Source organism: Salmo salar, chromosome 04 (assembly GCF_965601325.2).
Source record: "Salmo salar chromosome 04, fSalSal1, whole genome shotgun sequence".
Lineage (NCBI taxonomy): Eukaryota > Metazoa > Chordata > Actinopteri > Salmoniformes > Salmonidae > Salmo > Salmo salar.
Window position 1 is genome coordinate 29,538,273 of NC_138294.1, and position 20,669 is coordinate 29,558,941.

A 20,669-nucleotide genomic window follows, 5' to 3' on the forward strand; every position below is an offset into this window, starting at 1 on the left:
AGATACGTCAATTGCTGACTTTGCATTTTGGTATGGCACTGCAGTCGTCCAAGAAACTGGCCTTTCTCTTCCATCCCTTCCTCTCCCCCACCCTCACAAACCTTCTCTTTCTCATCCATCCCTTCCTTTCCCCCACCCCCCACTAACCTTCTCTTTCTCATCCATTCCTTCCTCTCCCCCCACAAACCTTGCACCTAACAACTTATGAAAAATGTATGATGATGGCTCAGATCACAATCAATGTCTTACCCCCCCCCTCTCTCTCTCTCTCTCTCTCTCTCTCTGGGAGACTCAGTACTTCGTACTGCAGTGGTCTAGGACCAGCAGAGGGAGTTCCTATTACATCATAAATGTTGCTAACTGAAATCTGATCTGAGAATAACATTAACGGACAGGAGGCACCAGGAAGAGGGGAAAGGAAAGAAGGGAGGGATAGATCAAAGAAAGTTCCGTCTGTGAAAATTGAGTATTTTCTAAGAGCGTGGTCTGCGTTGTGTGTGCGTGTGTGTGTGTGTGTGCGTGGTGTGTGTGTCAGGTCTTTCTTGCCTCTGGCATTGAAAAGTCCTGGTGTAGTGCCTGGTTTGCTTTGTTTACAGATTGTGAAATTTGGCTCACGCATGGGCGGGCTAGTTGAAAAGTTCAAAGGTTGCTGACTGCTCAGTATAACTTGGGAGACTGTAGTCCCAGCCAGGGAAGGAACTTTCCCCTTCACCACACGGTAAGACTGCTAGCCTTACACCTTTCTCTATACCATGTCTAGAGTTCTTACCTGTCTCTCATATGGATTCCTTTGGATGTTAATGATTGAGTGTGGTGTCTGGTGTCTGTGTGTGACTGCACACTAGTTTGTGGGAGGGGTGTTTTGTATACATACTACATGTGTGCCTTGAAGTGCAGAAACTGAGTGGCCGGAAACACATACTGGTATATCAGCTGTTACATTTCCTGCTTGCCTGTTTGTCCAGAATTTAGATTTCCCTTGCTCTCTGGCACAGGGAAGACAAACGAAGTGGGTCTGTTTATATGACAGAGTGTTAAAGTTCAGGACACGTTATATGACAGAGGGTTAAAGTTCAGGACACGTTATATGACAGAGGGTTAAAGTTCAGGATGTAAACATTGTTGTCAGTGTATGGTGACACCATGATGGATTTATACAATATGAGCTCTGAGAGCCATTTTATATATTTATGATAGAACATTTGAGAAACACCATTCTCTATGAAAATAGCTTTATTCTATTCACAGTTCTTTTCCATAGTGTGCCATGCAACAAAATACATTAGGAGAAGCCACTTATAGATTAGAGCACAGGTGGCCAACCATTCTGGAGAGCTTGGTTATGTAGGCTTTTGCGCTAACCTTGATTCAGCTAATCAAGGTCCTGGTGAGCAGCTGATGAGTAGAATAATTTATGATAGATTGGGATTAGAGTGAGGGGAAGTGAGAATAACATGGAGAAAGACAAAGACGGACAGAGAAAGACAGAGATAAGAGTATGACAGAGATAGAGACAGAAACCTGAGTCAAATTTTTAAACTGTGGATAAGTAACATACAATGAATAGAAGCTATTAGGTCAGGCCTTAGTTTCCTGCATAGAACAGTTTTACAATGGTTGTTACCTAAATGCAACTTTAATTGAATTCATGTAAACATTACAGTTTTGAAAACAGTTTGTCCAAAAAAAGGGGTCTCCTGGCACAATTTACCACAGGTATGAGGTAAATTGAGCCGTGGGACAGGGTAAATTAAGCCACCTACATATTTCTGTACTGAATGAAATATAACCACTACCTTTTTAAGACCATATTTATCTTTATTTGCCAAACACAATTCAACATAATCACTTTTTTGTCTTTTAATCATTTTCAGTATCTTTTAACACAGGCTTAACACCTAACAAACAATTGTAACACGTTTAACACTCATTGTTACCTCATATCCCAGTGATAATGCTTTGGATTACGCATAGGAACTAAACACTTAAATTTGGTCAACTTGTCAATGGCTCAACTTACCCCATGGTCATTTCATGCTAGGTTTACGGACCTCATATTGAAGCTTATAGAGACCCCAACTGATGAATAGAATAATCTTAAAATGATCTACTATTGCGTCATGAAACCTTTAACACAAAACATTTATTTTACTTGGTAAAAATACGTTTTTTGAAACTAACTTTTTCCATGTGGTTTCTTCCTTCACAGACTCCATGAAATTATGACCTCTTCCTAAATACTTGGTCAAACTGTTCATTTTGTGTATGGTTTCCTAGAAACACCGGTGGCTCAACTTACCCCTTTGGCTCAACTTACCCCACTCTCCTCTACCCATTGTTTCAAATAACAACGCCGACCTTCACTAGCTTGCGAAAACTGTAAAGGTTGGTGCATTCAAAGTTAATGAACAGCATTTGCAGAGAGAGAGAAAGAAATGTCTGTATCTAATCTGTTTTAGTGCAACCATGGTTAATGGTAAACAGCTTGGATGCTAACAATGCTCCTTAACTCAAATCTAAACAATTAACTTAACCCTACCAAGCCTCAGTTCATACAGTAAACCTGGACCAAGGAGCCCATGAAGAATCACTTAACCACCCCAGGGGACATCGGAACCAGAATAAGTAATGGTCTTACTGCAGAGAGTTGTCCATAGTAGACTGTGAACATAATGGCCGGGAATACCTTTAGGGCCTCTGGGGTTATTTAGGGCATTGTCTGACTCTTGTACCTGTAATGAGCAGAGGTGGCACCACAGGTCCCAGAGTGGTGGTTCAATTTTATTTTCTTCCTGATTGTAACCAGGTAAACCTTGTCTGGGGCAAGTGAACTGAGCAGCCGGGCAAGTTTAGCCTGCTGTAATGTTGCCCCAGGTGATTTATTTTGGCTGAAAACCACAAAACTGTAATGAATTACAGTAGGCCTAGCCTAAAACGTATTTTTCTGGTTTATACCCACTGTTTAAGTGAAAGATTAACAATGTATGGCATTCATAGCTAGGGGTGCTGAGGGTGGGGTGCTGAGGGTGCTGCAGCACTGGCTGATAAAATAAAAAATGTGTTTTAACAATGAACTAGGCCTTTATTGCTCCTGTATGAGAAGACAAAAATACTCATCAGCAGATCATTAAGTTCATAAAAATAAATCAGAACTGGTGAAAAGTGCTGAGGCAAATGTCTGCTCACCACATTACCATGGCCCCGGTAATGAGTAATGGGATAGAGAGCTCAAAGATTACTATTTGCTTACACTTTGGTTATTATTTTACTATATCTCTCTCTCTCTCTCTCTCTCTCTCTCTCTCTCTCTCTCTCTCTCTCTCTCTCTCTCTCTCTCTCTCTCTCTCTCTCTCTCTCTCTCTCTCTCTCTCTCTCTCTCTCTCTCTCTCTCTCTCTCTCTCCTCTCTCTCTCTCTCTCTCTCTCTCTCTCCTCTCTCTCTCTCTCTCTCTCTCTCTCTCTCTCTCTCTCTCTCTCTCTCTCTCTCTCGCTCGCTCGCTCGCTCGCTCTATCGCTCTCTGGCCAGCAGATGGAGCCAGTCTCTTTCCCAGCGCAGTCCCGCGTCGCCCTCTGCGGTGGCACCCATGGCAACGAGATGTCGGGCGTGTATCTGGTGAGGGAGCTGCAGAGGCAGAAGATAGAGAAGGTAGGGTCGGCGACCTTGACCACAGTCATATCCAACCCGCGTGCTGTCCAAATGTGCAAACGATACACTGACGTGGACCTCAATCGTTGTTTCACCGACGCCATACTCAGGTAAAGGTTGCCATAAGCACAAATGAAACTACACATGCAATCAGTGTGATCCATCAAGGGATAGTTCACCACAACTACAAATGTATCCTATCTTCTTACCACTAACAAGTACGGACCTGTTGGCAAATTAACTATTCAGGTGTGAACTGTGTGAATCAAAGATGAGATCTTACGATGCATTGTAAAGAGACAAGGAAGCATACACAAGATAGCTTCCAAATAATATATCCCTCCACCGTGGAGTCAGTAAATTAACAATGTGGTCATGGCAACATTTCCAGATAACTTTGGATATTGTTTTGGAATATTCTGAACCTTGCAGCCTGGGCTGTTATGTGCCTGGCTACCAAGGCCACTACTTATCTGAACAGTCTATTAAAGTTTTTGCATTTATGGGACTATATCATAATTCATATTCATTCTTAGTACTTATTGATACTCAAGATTTACTCAACCCTACAGAGCTGAAGGGATGACATCCCAAAGAGTTGGTGGCATTTACTTCCTCCTCTCAGTTTCTCACCAGGAAAGATGAGTAGTTGACATTCTCCCATGCCAAGGCGATACACCTTTCTTCTAGTATGCACACTCGTTCACTCTCTGTTTCTGCCTCTCCCACTCCCACTCTCTCTTTCTCTGTCTCCATTCTCTCTCTCTCACTCTCCACACCCCTCCCCCTCTCTCTCCCTCCCTAGTTCACCTGTGACGGACGCCACTCCGTACGAGATGAGGCGAGCCCAGGAGCTGAACACTCTACTGGGGCCCAAGGGCAGCATGGGGGCCATGGACCTGGTGTGTGATCTCCACAACACCACAGCCAACATGGGCCTCAGTCTCATCTCCTACTCTGACCAAGACTGGGTCATCCTGCACATCTATAGACAAATCCAGGTGACCAGAGTTTCAATTCAATTAAATAAAATGAGGATCAAGGACAAGGGAAACTGATCCAAGACCTGATCTTTGTACAACTAAGAACAACGTCCTCTTGTTCTTAGTTGTACTGCCAGCCCCCAATGTGGGCCATCAAATAGGCTCTCTATGTTATTTTGTTTGCGTGCGAGGGAATTAAGATCGATCATCTTTGGACACTGTGTTAACTAACATCCAGACGAGCTTCAATGCCATACAACTCTCCTTCCGTTACCTCCAACTGCTCTTAAATGCAAGTAAAACTAAATGCGTGCTCTTCAAACAATCGCTGCCCGCACCTGCTCGCCCGTCCAGCATCACTACTCTGGACGGTTCTGACTTAGAATATGTGGACAACTACCAAATACCTAGGTGTCTGGTTAGACTGTAAACTCTCCTTCCAGACTCACATTAAGCATCTCCAATCCAAAATTAAATCTAGAATCGGCTTCCTATATCGCAACAAAGCGTCCTTCACTCATGCTGCCAAACATACCTTTGTTAAACTGACCGTCCTACCCATCCTCGACTTCGGCGATGTCATTTACAAAATAGCCTCCAACACTCTACTCAACAAATTGGATGCAGTCTATCATAGTGCCATCCGTTTTGTCACCAAAGCCCCATATACTACCCACCATTGCGACCTGTACGCTCTCGTTGGCTGGCCCTCGCTTCATACTCGTCGCCAAACCCACTGGCTACAGGTTATCTACAAGTCTCTGCTAGGTAAAGCCCCGCCTTATCTCAGCTCACCAGTCACCATAGCAGCACCCACTTGTTGCACGCGCTCCAGAAGGTATATCTCACTGGTCACCCCCAAAGCCAATTCCTCCTTTGGTCGTCTTTCCTTCCAGTTCTCTGCTGCCAATGACTGGAATGAACTGCAAAAATCTCTGAAGCTGGAGACTCATATCTCCCTCACTAGCTTTAAGCACCAGCTGTCAGAGCAGCTCACAGATCACTGCACCTGTACATAGCCCATCTGTAATATAGCCCATCCAACAACCTCATCCCCATACTGTATTTATTTATTTATCTTGCTCCTTTGCACCCCAGTATCTCTACTTGCACATTCATCTTCTGCACATCTATCACTCCAGTGTTTAATTGGTATATTGTAATTACTTCTCCACCATGGCCTATTTATTGTCTTACCTCCCTTATCTTACCTCATTTGCACACACTGTATATAGACTTTTTTTCCTTTTTGTTTCTACTGTATTATTGACTGTATGTTTGTTTTACTCCATGTGTAACTCTGTGTTGTTGTAAGGGTCGAACTGCTTTGCTTTATTCTTGGCCAAGTCGCAGTTGTAAATGAGAACTTGTTCTCAACTAGCCTAACTGGTTAAATAAAGGTGAAATAAAATAAAAATAAATCTGTTTTAAAGGGAAAGTGGATGGTTAATCTGTCTGTTACTGTCATTGAGACAATATGCTGGTTGGAAGCATTGCTGTCTGGAAGGGGAAGGACATTATTCTGTCTGTTGCTGTCTTTAACCACGTTTCCATCCACAGTTTTTATGCGAGTAAAGTCACACTGTGTAAAAAAAAATAATCATGACACCTGCGATGGAAACAGGACGTTTCGGTACAATTTATCAATGTTCATTCGATATGGTGGGATCTTTTTGTGTCAAAATGTGTTATGATAGTAAAGAAATGGCGCTACAAACACCTTTAATGCGCAAATATTGATATAATAACCATCATGTATAAGTCAACTTGGAGTCACACGGTGATATGGTGTGTGGTCCTCCCACTACGACTCGGGAAACTATAGAGTTTATTAGGTTACAGATGGTGAAAGTGCTTGATGCTCCTTTCCAATAAATATCGAGAGCCTTATTCTGGTGACATGATGATCGATGCTTGACTGCCATTTGACAAATAAAAAGCATTCTTGCTCTTACCCATAATAATCTTATAATGTAGACTAGCCTACCCACATAGCCTACCCGCAGTGTATCTGCGAGCTGTTGTACGCTGCGGTTTGCTAGAGCGCGAGTGCCAAGAACATTTGCTATTTCACGCAACAGTTTTTTTAGAGTTGAGAATGTGATGGAAACACATTGCGAAAAAGTACATCACGCACTCATTTCTATCCTCAACAAGTTAATTTAGTGGAAACACACCACTGGTGGGAAAATTGGCATATTTTCTTAATGCAGATTTTAGAATATTCGTATGAAAATCTGTTCCCAATTGGATGGAAACTTAATTTAGCTGGCTGGATTGATTGGAGTATAATTTCAACATGACTCTATGTCTGTCTTAAAGGGGATGTGCATGCACCATCTGACCTGATTTCTATGAGGAGAAGGGCTTCATCTGACTGCTATAATCTGGGTTATATGGGAGTGTAAAGTGTTAATCTGTTGTGTTCTCAGAGGAAGATAACCTCAGCGCCAGTGAGGTTTATCCTGCTGGATCTACCACTAGCTGATGCCTACTCTCAGGACTCCCTGGGGAAGCATGGCTTCTGTAAGTGTTTGTGCTTGTGCTATGTGTTCATAGGAAACATTTACATGACAAATGTGTTCATTCTAATGCTGTCACTCCACAGCGATAGAGGTGGGACCTCAACCCCATGGTGTGGTCAGAGCCGACATCTTCAACATCATGAAGGAGGCAGTCGACCAGACACTAGATTGGGTCCAGTGCTTCAACTCTGGTACTTGAACTCCCATCGACCGTAAACATTGCTGACCCCTCACATCCCCTACACACAGAATACACAACAACCCTTGATCATCGCTACCTGGCCTACAGCCTTGGTCAACAACAAGAATAGCATTAACATCATTCATACCTACAAGCATCTAGCTCCCACGTACCAGGAACAGATACAATTAGATTTTCTTCATGCACAAGTGCCTACCATTCAACACTATGCTGTTAGTCTTTATGGCATTTGTGGTTATTGTATTTTGCATATTTTTTCCTATCTTGTGTACTATAACTGGCCTGTGCTCTTGTATATAACGTATATGTATGTATCAAGACAAGTTTCCTTTCAAGAGAAATTACATTTTTCGATTCTATTCTAGTCATTAACCAATTACAAACCATCTCTCATCTTATCTCTACCAGGAAGTGCCTTTGAAGGTGGCGAGGTGGACGATGTGTACACCTTCGTGAAGAGTGTAGACTACCCAAGAGACCCAGAGACCAATCAAATCACTGCTGCCATACATCCCCAACTACAGGTTCAGGAACCTTCTGCCCTTGTATATAATTGAATCTTCCTGCAGTTGGTTAAAGTCCTGTAAATGAACCCTTCAATGCATAGCTGCTGGAATCAGCTGCAGCACCCCCTGATAAATTGAAATACTTTTGCCATAATTAGGCAACAAAAATAAAATGTTTTCTCCTAAAGTTATATTACTCCTGTCTGAAAAGACATAAATTAAATCATTCAAAATACTAAACCAGAGTGTATAATTTAGCGACAGAGGATAACTAGCTTCTAAAAAATAGCTGTGGATTAAGTTTTGTACACTATCAATGGCTGCCAGTTCTGACATGAGTGGGAGCTGTCATTTTTGGATTGTATTTCTATGGTTGGTTGCAGCTGCCAGTTTGCCTTTCACAAATTTCAAAATACAATTTTGAGAAAAACGTAGGCCTACCGTTTGAAAAGTAAATGCCTACTGCTGAAAAATTCGAAACAACTTTTGAGTGATTCTGAGTGAACAGCACTGTTTTTCAAAGTAGCTTATCTTGAGATATTGTCACGAGCTCATCGGCCATCACCAGTGAGTAGCCTATGCTTCACCTTCATCATTGGGTGAATCAGTGTCATTGGGAAGTTTATTTTGTACCCTAGTGTAGTCTATACTATATACTGTATACAGTATACACATATCAGGGTTTCCGATTATGACAATTTGACGCTGGACAAGTAGTTGGGAAGGTTTTTATTTAATCGGACATTTGAGAAATTTACCGGTAGTCCATATGCATTGGGTGCTTAACCAATTAGAGTGTCCACCCACGCAGCCAACGCAAACAATAAACTATGGATAATGGCCAAATTAGCCACATTTACATGTCCTTAAAAACAGCCTATAACAAATGACAAAAACTCTATTCATTTTGTTTCCATGTTTAGCATAAGTAAAACTTCATAGCATATTGTTTTATTTGTTTTTTAGTTTCCTAAAACAATAATTGTCCACCTCACGGTTCAGCTGTCAGAGGTTTGTACGCTAAATGCATCAGGGCACTGTATAGGCTTAGGTGTCCACTATATGATATTAATATTTAAAAATAGATATAAAGGAAGAGAATCTTAAGCCTAGCCCCAGAGCCCAGAGAGAGAGAGAGAGAGAGAAAAGAGAGAGAGAGAGAGAGAGGAGAGAGAGAGAGAGAGATATGCTGGCGGCATGCTACGACACCGACATGCATTTCTTTGTCCTTGTCAGATACTGCGTCAGGCTACTGTGTCTGCTATACAGATATAGGCGTACAGGAGGCTAATTCGTTGTTTTTCTATTATAATATTTTTTATAAAGATAAACATTATATTGTTAGATTATAGGAGTAACTCTGGTAGGCCTAAAACTTTCTTCCTCACCTCAAGTTCAACTGTCAGAGTCAGTTGGAGCGCCGTAGTGGACTGCCTTAATATCATAGGCCTGCAGTATAATAGGTTAATAGCCACACCGTTTCAACATTTTATTAGGGCAATATCAAAAGTAAGTCAAGCCATTGTTTATAGGGAAAATATGAGCAGAATATTATACCAAGGCAGACACAACATTACAGTTGGAACTTAATTTGGCCAAAGAAAATGGCTCAACAGAATGAAACAAAACCTTCACAGAAGATTTAAACAGTCTATATTGCAGAAATGACCAAGAAAGGTTAGTGCCTACCATACTCAACACATTACAGCTATAGGCTAATGATATTTATTTTACAAAAGTTACTTCTAACATATCTTAAGTTAAATACAGAGCACATAATTAAAAAGACCGATCAAACTTAATTTAGCCAACATAAATGTCTCAGCAGGATGAAACAAAACACATTTAGCATATTTCAAGAATTGGTTTAGATGAATAAATAGGCCTACAATAATAACAATGATATGCAGTAAAGATAAAATAAATTCTTAAAAATACAAAAAAAATACAAAATTGCATCCTACCTGAATAGCACGCTGCACTTTTCAGACACATCAGATGATACGGTGTCCCGTAAAGCTGAATTGGGCACCTTCTAAAGTAAACAACTCTCATGTAATCTTAATCTTTTTTGACCTGTTGCATTGACATACAATGGTGTACAAAATGTCCCAAATTTCCACACTGTGTCTCTTACAGCCTGTTTGAGTTCAGTGTGTACTGGCAGCTATTGTTCCACAGGAAGCTTATCTTAAATCACAAACAACAGATGACTTAAACATGAGAGCAGTGGACCAGGCCTTGAAGAGTGAGCGGCCTCTAATTTAATATCAATCCCAATGCTTAATCTTCTTCAAATTACTAAAATATTGCATTATTGGATTGTTATCTGAAAGCCAATTACCATTCACTTTGTTACTTTCACTAGTCTCCATAATCTGATAATTTCCTCCAACTAGGACTCCCTTCTTCCCAATAGGAAGACTTTCTCAATCTACTACTTATGCACACTGATCACTCTCAAGCAACATTCTGCTTTCCCCACTATTAGAAGGTTTAAAACAAAACAAAACAAATGATAACTTTCTCCATGTTGGAAGGCATTGTTTTCATTTTAGTATAACTTCACAGCATAGACCTAGTACATTATCTAAATGCAAAGCATGCTGATGTGAATCTTTCTCACCAGGACCGTGACTTCTGCCTCCTCCATCCGGGAGATCCCATGTTCCTGATGTTTTCTGGGGAGATAGTGAAGTACGAAGGGGTAGAAGTCCTCCATCCCTACTTTGTGAACGAGTGTGCATACTATGAGAAGAGTATTGCATTCCACCTGGCACGAAAGATGACACTCACTATCCCCCCCTTGCAAGTGAAGAAAGGTTGATGAAGGTAGAGGGGGAGGAAAAGAGACAATTTGAAGAGCGGGAGAATTAAAGGGAAAACACGCACAGAACCTTAAGAAGCACTGACTAGTCTAACCTCATTTTCAATTGATTTTTAATTCTATTGTTTTTAGTCATCACCAAATATCCTCAGGAATACTGTATGTGAAAGGATGCATGGTTCAATGCAATAACCTAGTATTTCAATTAAACATGTACATTTTCTGTTTAATTAGTTGTCTTCATAGTGATGTAATGTTGCATTTCATTGCTCCATTTAAAAATGTTCTACGTACAGACGACACCTTTGAGATAGTTTAATGCAGGAAAAGGTTAAAGGTACACTATATTTACAAATTATGTGGACACCCCTTCAAATGAGTGGATTTGGCTATTCCAGCCACAACCATTGCTGACAGGTATATAAAATCAAGTACACAGCTAGCAATGTCCATAGACAAACATTGGCAGTAGATTGGCCTTACTGAAGAGCTCAGTGACTTTCGACGTGGCACCGTCATAGGATGAGACCTTTCCAACAAGTCAGTGTGTCAAATTTCTGCCCTGCTAGAGCTGCCCCTGTCAACTGTAAGTGCTGTCATTGTGAAGGGGAAACGTCTAGCAGCAACAATTGCTCAGTCACGAAGTAGTAGGCCACACAAGCTCACAGAACGGGATTGCGAATGCTGAAGCGCATAGCGAGTAAAAATCGTCTGTCCTCGGTTGCAACACTCACTACCGAGTTCCAAACTGCCTCTGGAAGCAGCTTCAGCACAATAACTATTCATCGGGAGCTTCCTGATATGGGTTTCAATGGCCGAGCAGCCGCACACAAGCCTAAAATCACTATGTGCAACGCCAAGCGTTGGCTGGAGTGCTGTAAAGCTCGCCGCCATTGGACTCTGGAGCAGTGGAAATGCGTTCTCTGGAGTGATGAATCACGCTTCACCATCTGGCAGTCCGATGGACGAATCTGCAAAGTGCGAACTGTAAAGTTTGGTGGAGGAGGAATAATGGTCTGGGGCTGTTTTTCATGGTTCGGGCTAGGCTCCTTAGTTCCAGTGAAGGTAAATCTTAATGCTACAGCATACAATGATATTCTAGACGATTCTGTGCTTCCAACTTTGTGGCATACATTTGGGGAAGGCCCTTTCCTGTTTCAGCATGACATCGACCCAGTGCACAAAGTGAGGTCCATACAGAAATCGTTTGTCGAAATCGGTGTGGAAGAACTTGACTGGCTTGCACAGAGCCTTACCCTCAACTCCATCAAACACATTTGGAATGAATTGGAACACTGACTGCGAGCCAGGCCTAATTGCCCAATATCAGTGACCGACCTCACAAATGCAGTTGTGGCTGAATGGAAGCAAGTGCCCGTAGAAATGTTCCAACATCTAGTGGAAAGCCTTGCCAGAAGAGTGGAGGCTGTTATAGCAAAGGGGGGACCAACTCCAAATGAATGCCCATGATTTTGGAAGATTTTCAACGAGCAGGTGTCCACATACTGTAGGTCATGTAGTGTATCAACGCAGAATGTCGTCATGCAAAAATCAGCTTTAGTTTGGCATGAAGTTGGATGATTGATAGGTGGTTGTCTTGGTAGGCATCGTCAGAGGTAGTGTCACAGCATCGAGAAGAACCCTGGATGATTAAAGGAGCATAATGGTTCGGAATGGTTGAAAGAGCGTGATGGTTCGGGAGGATGGTTTCTTGGACGTTATGGTATCGGGAGATGAAGACAGTGTTTGGGGTGAGAGTCCTGGTGGTATCTGCTTCTCAGCAAAGTTAATGTATCCTGGAAAAAACAAGAAGAGCAGAGAAGGGAGGAGATGGGTGGTGGAGGGATGCAGAACACTATCAAAGATCACGATAACAAGAACTGGAATGGGTGAGTATATACAGCCATTGATTGGCGAATGGGAGTTGTAAATTGTTTGATTGTCAAGAGGGAAGGAGATGTAAATTGTTTAAGGTGTGGTCTTTCCTCATGTTACACACACACCATTTAATTATTTAAAACACACTCTCACGCACATACAATATTAACACTCAGACCAGACCGGAGGTCAGCAAAGGTTTAATTTATTCTTATGGAAAAAAATTAAGCAGTGTGCTTTAGGTATAGTGACATATAAAAACACAAAAGCCATAAGGTGTTTCAACACATTTAAACACCCTTCATAAAATGTGTCCAAGTAAACCGTATCTGTTGAGTGCTCATTTACCAAGCGTACTTGGAGTTAGTGCCAGTTGTCTTGTCATTGGTAGTTTCAAGCAGGCTTCAAAACACTGTAGGCTTCAGAAAACCTAAGTATTGTAACTACACTTACTTCAACATAACCAAAAAAATATCATAAACATCAAGAGGAAGATCAAAACACAGGTTAGCTATAGTGGCGTCAAAACAACACAGGACAAAATGTCTTTACATTCAAAAAGTTTAAGTTAACAAATATGGATGACAATGGCAAAGAAGTGGTTACATTCCAATAAGTGACATTCAATCAACATATGACAAAATTAAGCAGGAAATTGTCATCTGCTGAAATAAAATTTAAAAAATTAAATGTAGGCAAATGGGGTCATGTCACTACAACGCGCTATAGATAGCATAATACAAAACCACAACAACAAAAAATGTAGTTTAGGAAAACCCACAAAAAAGGCTAGGATTATCCATCCATGCAGTGATGCAAAAAGCTTTCATTCATAAATGGTAGAGATGGCAACAGAAGCAAAGGCAAAATATGACTCCAACTGTTGTTTACTTGAATAAAAAAAAAAGCATCGCTAAAGATGCACATACAAACAAAAGGTTTCAAGAAAAACATAAAACGCACCTCACCTTCTCATAATCAACCACAGGTTTTGTTTTACCTGATGCCCGTACAGTATGTGCTGCTGGGGACAAATTAATCGCAAAATCAAATCAAATTGACCACTTGTCTCTATGAATCTCTTAGGATACGTTTATACAGGTGATGTCTCGTTTGAGGTTTTATTGGCTAGTGTCAGCTGTCAAACAGTTGTGCTTAAGGTGGAGTGATTGTTTAGGCCACCCTGTGGGGTGTAGTTAAGGTGTTGTGAAGGTTGTCACCCTAAAATCTGTCATTCAGGTATAGTAACGGGGAGGATTGTCATGACGACAACACTTTAAATGCGTAGCTGTTACAGAGTGAATCATTGGGCCACCATGTGCTCTTCATGCCTCGTCCTGGCGAGGCCAAAGTGCGCAGGCTTTTGTCCCAGCCCGGCACAAAATGACTCGAGTTGTGTTCAGTAGGGTGCAACGTTGTGGAGCCTTCAGATACTCTGACATGACGAGTAAGAAATGTCAGCTCTAATTATCACATTTCTATTCGCAATGTTTCAGTACGTTGCACCCCCCTGAACGAGACCCAGATCAGGACCTTTAACAGCTTTGGCGCTGGGCTAAGACAGACGCAAACATACAAAGGCCTTCCAAGAGCAGAGGGGTGTCCAACGAAGCAAGCTAAAACTACTCAGGGTTTTCCAAAATTAACCAGCCATCTTTGTTTTATTACTTCTCGTGAATGCCGTCTTTGGCGTGCTCGTCAACGCACAAGCACTTTCTTCCCACTCCAATCCCCCCCAAAATATTTAGGGCGTTATATACAAAAGTGTTACATTACATTGAAGTTTGAAATGCATTTGGTCATTACTAAATGTGTAAAGAAATACCATTTTTTTTCTTTTTTACACCAACAAAACATTTGATTAAATCATTCGTCTTCCTCAAATGAAAGGGATGACAACGCAATCGTTGATAGAGGGGAATCTGATTCCATTGGTCCTCAACTCAAGGCTCAGTCATTTTATTCAGGGTAAGTGGAGTTAGCTGCAAGTTAGTCTGCCCCGGAGCAGGTTAGTTCTTTAGGGTTCGTTGCCATAGAAATGTACGTATTTGGCTAAAAGGTGAGCCACTTTCGTATGCCGAATTGAACTCGGACTTGACCAAAGTTACCTTGCTAACTACTCAAGTCTGCTTCGTAGGATACCCCTCAGGAGTATAAATCATTGTTGTGTAGACTGCCATTTAGGATTAGTTTAGGGTCACATTCAGTAAAACATGCAGTTTGTAAAATTTTTAGAAACGTAGCCATTTCATAGAAACAATCTCACCTTCTACAAATTGGAGTCTGCATGTGACTGGAAACACTACAACTTCACATTTTCCATTTCAAAACGTTATGCTCTTACTGAAAGCAACCCTGACATATAAAATAAACCCCAGTCTCTTTAGGCCACCCGGTAGGCAGTCATGCGGGTGTAGTTCTGGCGGTGGCTCCGGGCGGCCCACAGGAAGAGGGCGGCCGCCATCATCTGCAGCGGTGAGGAGATGAGGGCCAGGTAGAGGGACCAGCCCAGGGAGCCGTCCACACCTTTGGGAAGCACTGAGACCCTGTGGAGCAGGTCCATGCCAGCCAGGAAGCAGCACACTGTGCCCAGGGAACATAGACCTGGATGGGAAGGACAACAATGAATGTAACTTCATTCAATTGTACATTTGACTTTCATGAATCCCCTAGCTTTCATTAGTACTTTTTACATGTGTTGTTGGGTGTAATTTGTGTGTGTGGTGAGATTAAGGGAGTTGAGAGGCATTGTGATTATCCATGTAGTTCTCAAACCTGCCAACAGGTGGAGCACTCCTACACCCAGGGTGGGGGTGATGCTGCGGCAGAGGCAGGCGCACACACCGATGAGCCCACTGAGGAACACCAAAGCTAGGGACACCAGAGGCAGCAGGAACTGGCACCTCCACAGGTCTGCTCAGACACCGAGAGAAACCAATTTAGAAATGTCAGAAAAGTGCAGTACAAATAAAGTTATTTTTATAGTTTCGTAGACAGATAAACAATATCTGAAGAAAGAGCTTTGTAATGCCAAACCAATGTTTATTACGAATGCGTGGCTGTGTGTCTGTTTGCTTGAGAGAGAAAGGGAAAGAGATCACATGCCTGTCAGTAACAATAACAAATCACCAAATTTCCAACTCATTTCTATGAAACACTTAGTTTGAACCAAGGTTATTATAGTAAATGAAAACAAACTAAAACTAATCTGGAAACTGAAATAAAATAATTAACAAACCTGTTTGAAAAACTAAAATTATACGACTCCAAAAAGAACACAAAAAAAGATCAGTGTTTTTTTCTCTCTAAATTTTAGGAAAATAAATCTAACAGGGTTTTCAAGCTTCTGAATCTGGTGGGTCACAGATTGGGTTTGAGTGGTAAGGTTCAAGCAACCGACTGTAGACGAAAGTCGAGGAGTGAAGTCAGAGGTGCAACTGCAGAACAGGGGATACAAATCAAAGTGATCTTTGAGACCTCTCTAACCAATTCATTGTACAAGTTAGGCCTATGTTTTCTGCTGTTGAGTGTGTGATATGGGGGTTTAGAAAGTTCATTTCAACATTTATAAAGAAAAAAAAAAAGATAAACAATCGCAGCTATGTTACATTTACATTTTTTCATTTTAGTCATTTAGCAGACGCTCTTATCCAGAGCGACTTACAGTAGTGAATACATACATTTCATGCATTTTTTTGTATTTTTTTTTGTACTGGCCCCCCGTGGGAATCGAACCCACAACCCTGGCGTTGCACACACCATGCTGGCGTTGCAAACACCATGCTCTACCAACTGAGCCACAGGGAAGGCTGTTGACACTGCCATCATGTTGATCTGAGCCTTGCTGTTTGAAAACCACTAATGTCACAGATGCACCTCCCCAGACTTCACTCATCGAACAGTCGGCTTTGTTAGCCTTACTACTCGATCACATCCAACGAAAGGAGCGTGATGCAAGACTTCGCTCTAACACAAAGTAGCTGTGCATGTATACGGGTGCACTTCACGCTTCTACAACGTGGTAGCTACGGGACTAAAACAGCTGAGAAGTTTAGCCTCGCTCTTTAATGCTGCTGGTTGTTGAGGAAATTGACCCACTACTACTGTTAACTTCGTGCATCTATGTCATCTCGTTGAGTCTACCTTTAAACCTAACCTATGACCTGACCCATCACCTGATGCATTTCCTAGCCTCCCACACATAGTCTACTTTCTGTCCCTAAAACTAAAACGGATTCTAAATAATATAAAAACGAAAAATACATGTTTTATAAAACTTAAACTAAATAAAAGTAGTGAACGTTGTTTGAACTACAGTATGTTTATACATTGTGTGTATGTGCAGTGCCTTAGGAAAACATTCAGACCCCTTGGCTATTTTCCACTTTGTTAGGTTACAGCCTTATTCTAATTTTGGCTAATTAATGAAAAATAAAAAACAGAAATATCACATTTAAATACGTATTCAGACCCTTTACTCAGTACTTGTTGAAGCACCTTTGGCAGCCTTGAGTCTTCTTGGGTATGACGCTACAAGCTTGGCACATGTGTATTTGGGGAGTTTCTCCCGCTCTTCTCTGCAGATCCTTTTAAGCTCTGTCAGGTTGGATGGGGAGCGTTGCTGCAGGTCTCTCCAGAGATGTTCGATCAGACTCAAGTCCAGGCTCTGGCTGGGCCAATCAAGGAAATTCAGAGACTTGTTCTGAAGCCACTGCTGCGTTTTCTTGGCTGTGTGCTTAGGGTCGTTGTCCTGCTGGAAGGTGAACCTTCGCCTCAGTCTGAGGCCCTGAGCGCTCTGGAGCAGGTTTTCAATCAAGGATCTCTCTGTACCTTGCTCCGTTCAGCTTTCCCTCAATCCTGACTAGTCTCCCAGTCCCTGCCGCTGAAAAATACCCTCACAGCATGATGCCGACACCACCATGCTTCACCGTAGGGATGGTGCCAGGTTTCCTCCAGACGTGACACTTGGCATTCAGGCCAAAGAGTAAAATCTTGGTTTCATCACACCAGAGAATCTTTTTTTTCATGGTCTGAGAGCCTTTAGGTGCCTTTTGGCAAACTCCAAGTGGGCCGTCATGTGTCTTTTATTGAGGAGTGGCTTCCGTCTGGCCACTCTACCATAAAGGCCTGATTGGTGGAGTGCTGCAGAGATGGTTGTCCTGCTGGAAGGTTCTCCCATCTCCACAGAGGAACTCTAGAGCTCTGTCAGAGTAACCATAAGGTCCCACCTCCCTGACCAAGGCCCTTCTCCCCCGATTGCTCAGTTTGGCCGGGCTGCCAGCTCTAGGAAGAGTCTTGGTCGTTCCAAACTTAATCCATTTAAGAAAGGCCACTGTGTTCTTGGGGACCTTCAATGCTGCAGAAATCGTTTTGGTACCCTTCCCTAGATCTGTGCCTCGACACAATCCTGTCTCGGAGCTCTATGGACAATTCCTTTGACCTCATGGCTTGGTTTTTGCTCTGACATGCACTGTCAGCTGTGGGACCTTATATAGACAGGTGTGTGCCTTTCCAAATCATGTCTAATCAATTAAATTTCCCACAGGTGGACTCCAATCAAGTTGTAGAAACATCAAGGATGATCAATGGAAACAGCATGCACCTGAGCTCAATATCGAGTCTAGTAGCAAAGGGTCTGAATACTTATGTAAATATGGTATTTCATTTTTTAGCAAAAAAATTCTAAATACCTGTTTTCGCTGTGTCATTATGGGTTATTCTGTATAGATCGCTGAGGATTATTATTATTATTTTTAATCCATTTTAGAATAAGGCTGTAACGTGACAAAATTTAGAAAAAGTCAAGGGGTCTGAATACTTTCCAAAGGCACTGTATGTGTGTGTGGCTGCAAGGCAAGACTCACATGTCCGAAGCAGGTCTTCCCCAGTGTTGTGATTCCCTGGTTCTTTGTACTTGGGTACAAACTGTTGAGGCAGAGTGAAGCTCACACACTGTGTTACCATTTTAGGATCTGAAAATACAAGAGAAGAGACAGAGAGTTAGGCCGGGATTCAATCGGATGTGGGTTGTCGACATTGCAGCTTTTAAAGGCAATGTTCACACGTTTGCATTCACGGTTAAACGCTGCAGATGTCCGCTCAATCAGAAATTACCTTTAAAAAGCTGCATTGTCGACAACCTGCGATCATATTGAACCCCAGGCTCATTGGAAGTAAGCACCAAATATATATACAATTATCAAACCCAGTGTTGCTCCTGTGTGGGTATCAGAAAAAAGGAGGCCTTTATTTTATAATACAATATTAGCATGGTGTTTAACACTGATTGGCACAGCTATGTGTAACTGGTCCACCTGTGTATCCAGCGCACCCTTTCTGTACCAACACCTGCAATGAACGCTGTAATAAATATAATATATTTATATATAATCATAATAATATATAGTAATATAATAAATGCCATTTAGCAGACGCTTTTAACCAATGTGACTTAGTCATGTGTTCAGTGACCCCGCTCCTCCACTCTAGTGTGTGTAGGTTCTTACCAGGCTCTTTGAACCAGTATGACTTGCCTGGCACCTGCACACACCTCCACCACAGCCCCAGTGTGCCGTTGAGGCGGAACAGCGTGTCGCTGTAGGTCTTTTCATCAAACTCCCCGTTGATGAAGTCCTCATGGAGCTCCGAAGCATTGCTGGCCTCATGGTTGCCGGGCGGACTTCGGTACTGGTACCAGTGCTGTGTTCCCACAGCAATGGAGAGATAGACAGTGGCCAGCAGACTCAGAACAGAGCCAATGACCAGGGCCGTAGCGTAGCGGTTATCCACCATGTTTTCAATTCAAGAGTGTCTGTTTGTGGGTGAATATTACTTCCCTCTTACTGCATTTGTTAGTGTGTCTACTCGTGAAGTCGAAAAGTAGGGGATAAGGGCCCTATAAGAGGTCAGCTAGTCAATGAGCACTTGACAGCTTTGCAGTAATGTCCTTAACATTGACAGTGCAGTTCCTGAGCATGATGGTTGTTTCAGAGCTTCCCAGCCTGTCGTCTTTTGTGCCTTCCTTGTAGTCCAGGTCCTCACAACCCCACCATCACCAAGTAGGCCAACTTCACAGCTTTGAAGGAGAACAAATCAGAAGAAAATGTATTGCAAACTGTCATTCAACAAAATTTTAATTCAGATCTTCGACTTGCACATTTTGGCTCTGATAGCAAGATCCTGTAACGTTAGTTAACTAACAAGCAGCAAAGTTACCGGTATAAACACAAATTAAACGGAGTTAGCTAGCTGTCAGTATCTTGTTAAGGCGAATGCAAATAAGCATATGGTAATAATGATTAAGTAATGACATTTATCTGCCTAGCTTACTAAACAGAACGCTATTTCCCTGCTATGAGGAAAGTATCAAAGTGGCAAGAATTTCACCTATTGCCTTTTATCTACCGACTGCCATCAAAGGCTAATAACGCTAGCTAGCTAACGTGAACTGGTGCAAAACCGCCACGACAGTGGCATGTTTCTTGAAGAAATATATATATGTTGTGAATGAACAAAACCAACATGCATTTAAATAATTGACCAATGTAATGGCTATCAGATTAATTTAAACGATACTAACGTTTAAAGCAAATACTAAATAGCTATTCAACTCACTCAATAGCGTTCCTTTTCCGGATGATTTAAGGCTTTCACTAGTTACCACAATCACAAAGTCCAAAATATGCAAAACAATTCATGAAAACAAAAATGTGCTTTTTGGTCTTAATTTAAGGTTAGGTATAAGGTTGGCAGTGTGGTTAAGGTTAGGTTTAAAATCCGATTTTATGAATATTGTAGAAATAGAGGGGTTTATGACTTTGTGGCTGTGGTAAGTATTGAGGGGTGTGGGTTCTTTTGTCAAAGCAGCATCATCAGACAGCGTCTTGTGTACCACTACCATGTGGGCTTTGTAGTTTTTGGCTACACGTTCGCCGTTCTATACAGTGACGTAGTTCTATGAATGCCTACACATTCGCTGTTCAATACACTGGTTACATTCCAAACGCTTAAAAGACATACCCTCAGCCTTCAAATCAAGTGGACACCTCTGATGACTTATCATGACGTCTGACGAGTTTACACTTGCAGTGCGAGGGAGGAAGGA

At 42.0% G+C, this 20,669-nt stretch overlaps 2 protein-coding genes across 7 annotated transcripts; one reads left to right on the top strand and one right to left on the bottom strand.

Moving 5' to 3' along the window:
• Nucleotides 1–446: 446 nt before the first annotated feature.
• Nucleotides 447–10,917, top strand: acy3 (aspartoacylase (aminocyclase) 3). 5 transcript variants are annotated; one of them, XM_014195403.3, is made up of 8 exons: nt 447–718; nt 2,278–2,385; nt 3,525–3,754; nt 4,450–4,645; nt 7,060–7,153; nt 7,236–7,343; nt 7,763–7,878; nt 10,490–10,917. In XM_014195403.3, exons 3-8 carry the CDS (start codon nt 3,528–3,530, stop codon nt 10,685–10,687), a joined length of 939 nt encoding a protein of 312 aa, XP_014050878.2. In that variant the 5' UTR covers nt 447–718; nt 2,278–2,385; nt 3,525–3,527; the 3' UTR covers nt 10,688–10,917.
• Nucleotides 10,918–12,754: 1,837 nt separating this feature from the next.
• On the bottom strand, nt 12,755–20,408 carry cldnd (claudin d). Of its 2 annotated transcripts, none has more exon segments than NM_001165403.1 (5): nt 12,755–15,169; nt 15,341–15,478; nt 18,430–18,537; nt 19,072–19,640; nt 20,180–20,194. In NM_001165403.1, coding segments are annotated over 4 exon segments (753 nt in total). In that variant the 5' UTR covers nt 19,358–19,640; nt 20,180–20,194; the 3' UTR covers nt 12,755–14,948.
• Between the last annotated feature and the right edge of the window lie 261 nt (nt 20,409–20,669).